Raw genomic sequence first — 13,009 nt, 5'->3', positions numbered from 1 at the left:
ATTTCACTAATTATGAATTGTTAAATCAAGTTTGTTAAGGCTTTATAATAAAAATTGTAATACCCATAACAGCAATCTTATATGCCACCTTTGAGTAAATTATGCCCCATAATTTGGTAAAGTATGGCTCACTCTTTTTTGCAGAAAAAGACATTCTAAAAAATACTTTCAATATTTCAATATTTGGCACGATATGGTAAGTTGGTTTGGAAAAATATATTCCTAATAAATACAAAATTATCTGCCTTAAAGAGGAAACCATGTTTGTTAAAAAAAAAAATTGTGTTTTTTTCTTTCTTTTCCTCGAGTAAAAGACATTAACAAACAACCGAAAACATCCTCAAAACACAAAAATTATTTTTACTGTTATGTCACATCAAAACACTTTTTCCAAACCAAAAAAATAAAAAAATTCCCCCAAAATGCATTAACAAAAGTACTTACTCTTTTCAAAATATGAAGTTATTTTTATGGTATACTTTATTATTTTTTTGGTTTGGGGGTTGATAAGGATGGGTGTCATTATTGAATTTGGATGTGGGGTCCAAGTGCACGTTTGGTCGAGGTCTACATGTTGGAACCTATATGTGACACAAGAAAGTGATTGAAAGTGATAATGATTATACATAAAGATTAATTAATGATAATAATACAGTATTGCTAGACAAGATGTACCTTCAAGCTTAGACAATCTCATATACAAGAACAAATAAATCCTCTCCTATTTGTGCTTCCCTTGATCGACTGTTCTATTACAGTGTCACTATCTTTTGTTTCATTCATTTTTGGAATATGCTTCTTCTTTCTTTTTCTTTTTCTTTTTCTGTCACTTTACGTGTTAATTATTGTATCTGTTCAGAAGTCCTGAATTCAAATTTCACAGTTAACATAAAAAATAATCGAACTTAATAACTTGAGACAAAACTGTTGTTATGTTATTTTTGTTTAGAGGGGGCATACTTTTGCCTGGGCCTTGAACTTAACTGGGTTTGGGTTTTGCCTATAAATAGTGTAAGACTTTTCAGTGATAATAAAGGCTGAATGGGTTAAATCTGTCTGACTTTTAATGTGGTTGATCCAGGTAAGCTATTATATAGACTTTCTAGTTTTTTCTTTTCCAATAATAATTCAAACTTTTGATAATTGAGTTGGCAGGTCAAGATAGCAAAAAGGACAAAGTTTGTGTACAAAAGTGTTCTAAAAATATATGTTAATTTGGCCGATAACTGTCATAATAGACTACGCGCCGGATTGAAATCTTCACTTATTAGGCTACTTAAATAATATAGAAATTCAGACAACTTAAAAGAAAGGATTACGAGGCTCACTTACCTGGAGTAGATGAGCTCCCTAATTCTCTTTTAAGTTGTCTGAATTTCTGTATTATTGAGCCAACCTAATAACAGGAGATCCTTATCCTGTTTCATATCTGAGAACCCAAAGTAGTACTTTGGACCACAATACTGGCTTACCTGCATAGAAGATCGATATCAGGCTTATAATAATTAATCTTGGCTCTCCAATTATAATAGAAGAATGAAATCAACTATTGCATGCTCCAGAGATGGTAGAAGAATAAAATCTACTCCTATGAGTAGGAGGACTGTAGCTACTAGCACTAGAGGATCTGGCCCTGAAATCAAATGTCTTCTAGAAAACTATGAAATCTAAGGATGAATTATTTCATTAGCTTAATTAAAAACCTGCCCTTGATTGATATTTTAAACTAGTGAATCAGGCACATGTTTGGGATTTCTGACAACTGTGGACTAGTTCAGCTAGACGTCAAGTACTTGTCTAGGTTCTCACAACCTTTTGATTTCATGATTTCTGCCTTCAAAAACTTTTGTTTAACAAATGCTAAAATCACAAGAAATTTCACTTCAGGGTAATCTTGGATTGAGATTCTCTACAATTGACTATCTGAATTGCAATCAATTGGGACAGCCAGTTGAAAGAGGGTTCTAATGGAGTCTATCTGTCTAGAAAGCTGAATCAGATTGGAGCCCCCTCGGACAGGTTGCAATTCGGTCAACAAATTGCTGCCAATCTCTCCATCTTGGTTTCCTAAAAACCCATTCTCCGTAAGAGTGAGCCATTAACTGTTAGAGTTGAGCACATAGGTTCAATGCCAAGTGCTTATACCGTCCCAGGATGTCTTCATACCTAACTCTACAAAAATCAAAGGAAAAATTACAATTTATCCCCCTAAAGTTAACAGCGTTTTTCAATTCGAACATCGAAGTTTCAATTTTTGCAATCCACTCCCACAAAGTTCTAATTTTTTTCAATTCGACCAATATTATCTCAAAATTTTTATATTGCCCCCGATTTTTTATATTTGTTTTTTTATTTTTTATGAAAAAAAAAAAAAAACAAATTTGGGGGTGCAAAAATGGCCAAACAAAAATTAGGGGCAATATGGGAAGTTTTGGATACAATTGGTCAAATTGCAAAAATTTGAAACTTTGGGAGGGTGGATTGCAAAAATTAAAACTTTGGTGTCCGAATTGAAAAATGCTTCCAACTTTAGAGGAGTAAACTGTGATTTTCCCAAAATCAAACAAGTATCATTGTATCAAGATCAGAAACCTAAATTCTTTTACAAATTAATGTTGTTCTAGTTGATTGCATGTGTATGTCAAGTGATTTATAGGGGTAATTACCTTTTCTCCAATCAACTACAACGCATTGTCACTTTGCCCTCATGAACTACCAACCCTACTGCTCGACCCCATCAAACTACCATTTTGTGCCCAAAACCTACATTTCATTAGTCAAAGGCGTTAACTCAAACGATTTGGATATAATTAAAATGGATCGGGCTTGGATTGGAGCTAGTTATCTTCTTCTACATGCAGAAGAATTATCATCAATGCTCAATTGCATCCTGCCCATTGCCAGCGGTGTGCTTATATATTAGCGTGTCAAACATGCTAACGTATGTCTCAAATTTGTTGACTCAGCAACAAGATCAAGAATTTCCAGCACTGTGAACAATATTTTGGTTCCACTGGAAACAGAGGAATTTTAATGAAGAATAAAACATAAGTGACAGTGATGATTGTTTCAAAGCTGTAACAAATGTGGATGTAACCAAACATTTTAAACCCAAGTTAATTTTCTTATTTAATCCTGATGATTCTCTCAGATCAATCCTAGGATATTCAATCTCTAAATGTATTTGTTGTTATCACATAGGGGACCAATAAATTCAGAAAATGAGATATATATATATATATATATATATATCCAATCATAAAAGGAAAGCAGAAATGGGTTTGGTTTATGCTAGCTCTTTTGTCGTATAACGATGTTAAATGGAATCTCATTTCAAAGTATAAAAATGTAGTATGGAGGAGTAATTAATAAAGTGTTTTATAATGGGGAAATAATGAAAACTGTAGCCCATTAAGGGAACCTAATCTAATTAAGTATTCATTATAATATCATCCACCCCCCTCTTCCCCTGGTGCTTATAAACATGGTGATCATAATGCTCTGCACAAATTAAGCCAAGAAAAAACCAGCAAAGCTCCAAAAACACCCTCTCCCCCACACCCCCCCCAAAAAGATCAGCAAGATGACAGGTTCTGGTTCTCCTTGTGGAGCCTGCAAATTCCTGAGAAGGAAATGTGTTAGAGGTTGTGTTTTTGCTCCTTATTTCTGCCATGAACAGGGAGCAACCCATTTTGCAGCCATTCACAAGGTTTTTGGTGCAAGCAATGTATCAAAGCTGCTTGCTCACCTCCCAGTGAGTGATCGTTGTGAAGCAGCAGTCACAATTTCATATGAAGCTCAGGCTAGGCTTCAAGATCCTATTTATGGATGTGTTTCACATATTTTTGCTCTCCAACAGCAGGTTTTAATACCCTTTTGACTTTTCTCTTTTATTTGATGATTGAAAAATTAACCCTAATTCGTATTTGCTCCTATTTTAATTACTTTTTGCTATATATGCAGGTTGTCAGTCTACAAGCTCAACTGGCATATCTTAAGCAATTACAAGCAGCTGATCAAAGCTTTGTCAATGTCTCTGACATTGCAAACCCTAATGAAAAGTGCTATGGAAAACCTTCTCACCATCATCAAGATGTTCAAAGCTGGTTTCAGTCAGAAACTACAAACGTGGTGCCACAATTCAATCCAAACATCAGTGATAATGCCTCAATGACAAATGTGTTCATGGAAAACTCTTTCGGGAACTATGGAAATTCAATCAACATCCCTGAAGAAAATGCCTCATATGCTAGCTATGAAGAGGCTTCTCTTGACATGCATATAAACAACAGGCAATGGGGTCTCCAAGATGCCGGTGACCTTGAGTCAATGGCCTTCAGCTATATCCACCATTCATGAAGAGAGACGTATAATCGGTGAAGAAGACTTGTCAAAATTTTGAATTGCTGCTGCATACTTTGAAGGATGCACTTTTGTTGCTATAAATAAGCTAGAAACCCTAGAAATGTTCATATACAATTGGAAACCTTAAAATCAACCCTATGATTGTTTTGTTGAATCTAGTGCATGTAATCTTGGATATGAGTAGAATAATAGACTACTTCTTTAACAATACTGGAGAACTGCTTTTTCTTTGAGCCATTTTGCTTTCTCTATGCCTATGGACATTATGGCTACTGAAGACCCTAAAATTTTGACCTAATATATACTGTTACCTACTTTTCTAGTTTGATACTTTCCCTTCATAAACCCTAGTTGCTAATTAAACTTTTACCTACTTTAAGTAAAAGATCTACTAATTTATAAACCCTAGTTGCCAAACTTCCATGATCAGAGCTGAGTAACCTAAAGACTCATTTTTAACTGTAAGAAAGTTTCTTAGATATAGCTAGAGAAATATATAGCTATTGTTGTTCATGTAGTTAATGAATTACTTGAGCAAGTATTTCCTTTAATTCCCACATTGAAGAAACTTTTGGAGAATGACTTAATTTCCAGTGTCTGCAGCTTGCTCGCTGTTGATAAAGTCATATTAACCATCTTGTATTTTTGTTCTTTCTCTCTCTAGATGATTTATAAGCATATATATGGATGCCTTAAAGTCGACATTGATTCACAAGAAATTTGCTATGCATTTGAGAACATATATATTAATGATATCTATTTATATATGTAGTTGAATTACCAAAGCATGAGTTCTGCAGCTTTGTTTGCTGCCATTGATAATCTCTTTATCAGTCATCTTCTTTTTTCCTATTTGTGGTATAATAGACACATTTTGCAATTGTGTCTCATTTTGAGCATGAATATTATGAAGTACCTCGTTTTCACTAATATACGCAATCCCTAGAAAAGATTCCTCTTATCTGTTTGGTCACTCGGAGAAAAACCTAACCTTGGTCTTCATCCACCTCGGTTTCGTTTGTTTTTTTTAATTTATTTTTTCCTCTTTTCCCTATGTTGTGATGAATGCTTAAGAAGTACATCTAAACACACATTTCCCAAAATGAATTTTCTCAACCCTCTTATTAACAATATCTCTCTTCACCATTTGTTTACCCTAGAACCCTAGAATGTAAAAAAAAAAATAATAATAAAAAACCGCTTCTTTTAGCATTTACTATATGATTATGTAAGAACTTGCAATCTAGAAAATAATATTCCATTGCAAAAGCTGCCTGGTTGATCAATTTGAGTAATTGGAAGGGCTTCATGTGTAGTCCTTCCTTGTAGCCGTTTCAGGATTCTTGTTTCCTGATCCACATAAGTGAAACTTCTTGTAGCAAATTATATGCATGCAGCATAGTAAACTGTAGAATAACCTCGAAAAGCTCTATCTTTTTATTATTTTTTCTTCATGAGTACTCGGCCTTTAGCATATTGCAATCTCTAGTACATCTTAAGCTCTAATTTTACCTTACCTTTCAAGCATATATGTAAGAAGTGTATATTGAACTTGTTTTTCTTTTATTATTATTTTTATTTTTTATATATATTTTTCTTAGATGACAAAAAAGAACAAGTTGGGATTTTTGAAGCAGGCCCCTCCTACATTTTTTGATGATTGCTTCAATCAAGATTGGGTTATATATATGCATTCAATCATCGTGCCCTACCCTTCATCAGAAACATTTGGAGAAACATAATAAGAAATCCACTCAATCCAGATCAACTGATTGAATTGAGTTAATTATAATTAACATGCTTTACCAGGCATTTTGCAGTGAAAATGGGTTGGCTTTGATATATATATATATATATATCAAATATATGTATAGAAGTACAAGTTTGGTATTCAATTCTTACAAAAGCCAAAGTTGGTCTATGACCCAATACTTAATATTTAAGGCGTTAGTGCCATTATTGTACCAAGTGGTGTGTTTGGACCCCAACTTTACAGCCAAACCGAATACTTTTTTTGTTTCCCTGCAGAATACTTACAAATTTGTAACATACTTGTCTTCTCATGAATTTATGACTCCAATCAGAAAACACAAAAGGTTCTCTTAGGTTGTCATTTGTTTGTATTCTTTTGTAATTTACTCTGAGATGCAAGAAAACACTCCTGGATTATTGCTATTCAATGATGCCATAAAGTAGAAGGAAAATAATAAATATTATAAAGAAGCAAGACACCCTTCCATCTCTTGTGCAATCCATGTGAGTATAGAGTAGAGATCTGATGACAACTTCCATGAGAAATCTAGTCACCCCAATCCAGATGCTGATGGGCCCATGCTTTCCTTACTTTAGACTAAGAGTAAAATTGTAGAACCCAACTTCTGTTTTGCAAATTAAGACTGACCCATTAAGAGCATAGTATTAAGCTAGCTGCAAAGTTTTCTTTCAAATTGAGTTGGATGAAATTATTTTAAACCAGTCTATTAAATTGATGTCGGTACTTAAAACATATAACTTTCTCTAAAGATAGATATTATAAGTTTACATTAAAAATGCATGTAAGAATATTCCCAAAGGGTACGTAACTCAATCGGCAGTGGACCACGCCTCATGAAGTGGAGGTCACTAGTTCGAATTCTCCCTCCCCCTTCCCTTGTGTGGACATGTCAAAAAAAAAAATGCATGTAAGAATTATATGCTCTAAGGACAAATATCAATTATTTAATAGATTAAGCCAATTTAGAGTTTGCCCTAATATATATATATATATATATATATATATATATATATATTAGACGGTTAGATCCAAAAAAAAATGAAAAACTATTTCACGTACGTACCAAACATACCCTAAATTTCGTGTAAGATGAAATAGAATCTACCATTTGTGCCAAGGGATACCTGCTATAGCATTTTGGTCAAAAGGCTGGAGAAACGAGTCCTGAGCTTTTATCACTAGCGCGGGCCGCGGCCTAATTGAAGTGACCAGGCCCAAGCTCATGTCACCCACTTCGGACTTTGGTCGGTAGAGAAGCAAAAGATGCCAATTGCCAGGAATTTTGGAGTTAGCTTCAATAATTATTTTTAATGAAATGACTTATTTTGTAGTCTCTGTATATAACTTAATGAAATACAATAATTTTTTTAAAAATGAAATCATTTATTAAACATATTTATGGTTTTAAAAAATTTATGATAGGAAATTAATTTATTACAACCATATTATGTGAATGTTATAAGAAGTAACTGTTAAATATTTAATTTAAATGAAGGGTAGATTGACGGAGTTAAGGTTCGATTCCATGACCTTTGGCTCTGATACCATGCTAAAATACCAGTTATTCCAAAAGTTTAAGCGGATATAAAGAAATAAATTTAATTACTTAATCATTAGTTTAACAGCAACAACCTAATTATTTTAAATCATCTCTTGATTTTTTTTTTTTTTTTTTAAAGATAAAATCATCTCTTTGAGTATTGTTGGTTGATACTACTATTTTTACTACAAATTCTATATAATTTCTGGCTTGACGTACAGTTTTATAATTGATGAAATGATTAAACAAAAAATTTAATTTATCAATTTAATTAATTAATAATTAACTTGTCAATTATATCATCAACTATAAACTAATAAAAATTGTAATTCCTCAATCATTTTTTCACTTAAAATTAACATTGGAAAGTCTTGCTAAATTTGAGACTTTGGGATCCACGGATCGACTTCCCTATTTTCTAGAAATGTGCTAAAAACCATTGTGTGAAAATCATAAGAATCAGCTAATACATGTAAACACGTTAATGGGTTCACATCCTCTTCTTGAGATTCACATTATTATATCCAAATTTTAATGGCTCTTATAAAACTATGCTTCAACCCGGATTGAAATCTCTAGTAATTTCGACCGGACAGTAATTATGAGAGAGATCATATAAGATTTACTAATCCGAGTAATTTGTTAAACATATAGATTCTGCATTAAATCTCACGTAATTATTGTTCAAATTACGGGCTGTTTGAACAACAAATTATTGAAGATCTTAATCCCTATACAATAACTTTATCATATGCAACATTTGGTCACAAAAAGACACTGCACACAGCTCAATGAGCATAAGCTTACACTAGTGTTTATTTAAATTTGCAGCTGCCAAACTTTGTGATTCCTATTTCACATATAATATACAGATATGTGTTATAAAAAAGGACAGCAGTTACTTGTAAAGACAAATTCTCCTGTTTGATAGGTCACTTGGTCCCATTATCAGACGGCCTATTACATTGCACGTGTGCTCATATTCAATGGTCAAACTTTGTAGTTTATTAAACCCCAGAAAGAGACTTATGAGCTTTCATGTTTTCTCTGTGCTTGGTCCTATCTTTATATATATATGTATCCTATTGTTTTCCTTTCTTTTCTAACAAGTTTTGTATTTTAGTAATTAAAGTAATACATTATTGACATCGCTGTCATGTGAATGAATAAGAATTGTTTTTAATGACAAATAATTCTTACTGCACAGTTAGAATTATTCTTCTCGGTCGCGAACAAAGAGCTAGAGATAGAATCAGGGACCGAGCTGAGAGCATGCTCCCCATTTGGTAATTTTTCTTTAACTATTTACATATAGTTAACTATTTCCTTTGATTTCATTAAAAAAAAAAAAATCTTGATTCCGTCCCTAAAAGTGCCACATAAAAATGATTAGATGGGAAATTTGTAATGTTTTTAGAGAATAAAAATGAATAGTGGTGGCAACATATATGGGTTTGCACAGGTCAGTACACTTAATTAGTATATATATGTTGTTCCCACTATTCCCCATCTTTCCTTTTTCTTTTTCTTTTTTATTTTTTCTTTTTCTTCAGCTTTTATTTATGAATAATTTGAAGTTATTCCTCAACAAAAACTGAAGAGAGAGAGAGAAAGAGAGGAAAGAGGACTGTGTGAAGGAAGAGACCAACTCTTTTTATCTTTTGAACTCAAGTTTTATGTGGATTTAATAATAAAAGTTGAATTCTTTCTTGTCTTCTCTTTTTGTTCCTCATTCTACTTTTTTGTGACAGCTTTTGGCCTTAAAACTCACATTCAACTAATGATCACTCATTACTCATTAAATTAGTTGTCTTTGGAATAATTACTTTCTAAGTGCAACTAATGGGTTCTAATGGGGGGGATGAACAAATATTAATTCTAGAACTAAAGTTCTTCATTTTCTTCTTCTCTTTTCTCTTTGCGATTGTTTAATGCCGATGACAAGATATGAAAGTGACTACATGCCGCTTGACTGGATTTGATTATAATATTTATATATATACATTTTATGCCATGTTCATAGGCTCGAAAGAACATGATTTGAATAGCCCAATGTGGCTTGACTAACATAATTTATTCACTGTGCATGTATTTTTCCCCCTATTTGTCTTGGATTTTTAAGGTGTCCATGACCAGAAGAGAGCCAAATGTTTGCTTCAATGGCCGTTGCATAACAAGAATAACGTCCCTACAACAATTGTTAACATTTATTTGGCCATGATGACCTAATTAAGGAAGATTTTTGTATACCAACTTGGCTTGTGAAGCTTGTGGAATTCTCCTATAACTTCGATCGTATGCATGACTTCATAGATTAGCTTCTTAACTTTGAAATCTTTGGTATGATAATCTACTTAGAGAAAGCACATAAAATCTCGAGAGCAAATAAGAGAAAATTTCAAAACTGAGGGTGTCATGGGCTACCCCTCGCCCCCTGGTTCTGTCCCTACTTGGCTTGGACGGGACATTTAAACCTACTCTTTATCATGTACTCAACCATGTAACGCCTAGCCTCTTCCCCCCTACGACAATCATTAAGATTTAATTTGGACATGATGGCTTAATTTGGAAGATTTTTGTATATGATCAACTTGGCTAGTGATCATGCTTGTGGAATTCTCCTATATATATGATAAGACGAACTTGTATGCATGAAGTCACTATGATCATAATGCACGCCCAATCTGCTTCAACCATACAAATATGGATGTGGTGAGATTGATCTATGGTAATTAGTAACAATAGTAATTGCATTTGAGTAGTCCTAGCTTTGAATTAAGTCTTTGGTACCCATATATTCTCAATCCTTTTGTCAAAAGCTATTAGAAGCAAGTCCCTTGACTTCGTAGATAGAACGGGGGTCTTTGAGGCATGACTTTTGGTATGATAATCCAATTATACGTACAGTGAGCACATGAAATTTTAAGAGCAAATAAGAAAAAAATTTAAAATTGGAGAGAGGCTATGGCTCCCCCCGACTCTTGATTCTGTCTTGCTTGGCTTGGAAAAGACATTTAGTTCTCTTCTTTATCATATTCACAACCCTTTATTTATTTATTTTTCAATCATTTTTTGGCCGTACACATTCATATCGTTGTCAAGCTAGAAAAATAACTCAAATCTTAGTAGTTTTAGATCTCTACTACATCTTGACCATGCCGACCATATATAATTTGTGTTTTTTTTGTTTTTTTTTTTTAATATGCCCAAGCTAGTTATTATACTCAAGGTCGAGGGAGATTTTCATTCGCTTTTTGGGGCAAGCTTGATTGAGTTTGTGAAATTGCTACTTATTTTAAAAGCTTAAGCCAATAAGAAATTGTGAATTTAAATTAATATTAGTTGATTCATGAGCTTGCTAAATTAACCTTTTCTTTTATCCTCCTCCTAGTGTATAAGTATCATTCTTTATCCAAATTAGTCTCTTATTTGCCACATGAGTCAAATCTTAGTTGAGTTAGTAAAATAGATTAACTTGTTATACATAAAGTAATGAAATATAAAATTATTTTAAAGTTCAATAATTCATCCATTAACCTATAATATAAAATAAAATATTAAATCATGCACATGAACATAAATACACATATTTTTATGATATAAATCTAAAATTAGGTTACATATAAAATTTTAGGTACTTTTATGCCTTATCCATTAGCATAAATAAACCAACCTCAAACCTATACTAAGTTGTATATGGTGAATCTCTTTTTCATTATTTTGTTTCTCAGACTAGCTACCTTGTTTATAGGTGAAGTCTCAAAACCGAGCTTGAGTTCAGCATGATTGTTGAGTAAACAAACACAAGTTGTTTATGAACAGTTTGATTCTTTTACATTCAATACTAGTTGAAATTTATCCTCTATGAATGATACTTCTAACTAATAAATAAGACTATCTTCTCACATAAGATTAGGGGTGTTAATTCGTTTTTGTGTGTCAGGTTCGGACCATATCAAGCTTACAAGACTATATAAATCAACCATAACTCAATACATTTAATTAATGAGTAAAACCTATCAATCTTAACCTGCTAATATCTTGTTGGCTTCGTGTTGGCATGGGTTCGTGTCATGTCGAAACACGAATATAAGACTGTATAGGTCAACAATAACTCAACTCATTTAATTAAACGGGTCAAACTCCTCAATTTTAACATGCTAATTTCGTGTTGACTTCATGTCAGGTTTGCAGGTCGTGTCAAAAATTGCAGCCATAAATATCGCGTGTTGGATTTGAACTGTGTTGAAGCATATGTATAAAATTATATAGGTTATCTCTAGTCCAACTCATTAATTTAATTAAAATGGTCAAATCCCTCAATCATATCCCACTAATTTTATATCGAATTCACAAATCGTAAAAAAAATTACCAACCTAACGTAAGACTATGTCCTAATTTGCTGTTCCTTTAAATGATTTGAAGAACCAAACAATAAAACTTAGCCAAAATACTAAATCATTATGTAGCCCTATGCATTCAATCAAGGGGACATTTTGTCTACACAAAGGAATACAAAATCATAAGGTATTATTACTAACAATTGCATTAGAGTACTAACGTTAGGTGAACCTACTTCTTAGGACACAAACCTATGCAAAGTGGGTCCATTAGGTACTCACCTCAAGGGTGTGCTTGGCTTTAACAAGAATGATAGCATTCACCCTCTTCCCTAATCCCTATTTAGCCAAATCAAAAAAGTCTTCAAAGTAAGCTCATCGATTCACCCCACGGGGACGTGATCAAGACGATATGTGGGGGGGCAAAAAAAAAAAAGAAGAAAAAGATTACATTTTCAGCTTTGGCCCCCCAGAGTTTCTGAAAGTCAACACTCATTCTAGACTCTAGAGCCAGCTAGAGAGCCTCGATCTTACTTGAACATTTTTCTATATATGTTTTGGTTAGTGTTACTAGTAGCATCATATTATATGCTAAATATATATATATATATATTTATATATTATATATGGGGTGATGATGGGACAATGGTGACCAATCATGCATCTTGGCTAAGGAAGAAAAGGAGAGGTGATAAACATAAATATTTGTGATTCCCATTGATTCTGCAGTAAGGAATGCCTTATCTAGAACTCCTTGAACCATCTAATTAAGTATTCATGTGGGAAGCCCCCAATAGACAAGTTTCACAAATATGTGTTACCATTATTGTTGCCAAGTAAAAAACACAAGATGACCCGATTTCCAAGGCTTAATTTGCTTATAATTATCTAGTTGTAGAGTCTCTCTATTATTGTTTGTCAGTAAAAACTACATTATCTTCATGAAGAAAGTTAACCACACAGAGAGATCAGTGAGAGAGAGAGAGGGA

The 13,009-nt window shown here is 33.0% G+C and overlaps 1 protein-coding gene across 1 annotated transcript; it reads left to right on the top strand.

The window, feature by feature from the left end:
• Window positions 1-3,583: 3,583 nt before the first annotated feature.
• On the top strand, window positions 3,584-4,359 carry LOC132166789 (LOB domain-containing protein 29-like). The gene is made up of 2 exons (XM_059577676.1): window positions 3,584-3,862; window positions 3,964-4,359. The coding sequence occupies exons 1-2, from the start codon at window positions 3,584-3,586 to the stop codon at window positions 4,357-4,359; spliced, it is 675 nt and encodes a 224-aa protein (XP_059433659.1).
• Window positions 4,360-13,009: the final 8,650 nt, after the last annotated feature.

This window comes from Corylus avellana, chromosome ca11, assembly GCF_901000735.1.
Source record: "Corylus avellana chromosome ca11, CavTom2PMs-1.0".
NCBI classification, from domain to species: Eukaryota; Viridiplantae; Streptophyta; class Magnoliopsida; order Fagales; family Betulaceae; genus Corylus; species Corylus avellana.
Note: the sequence above shows the minus strand (reverse complement) of the source record. Positions and strands in the feature narration are given on the sequence as shown.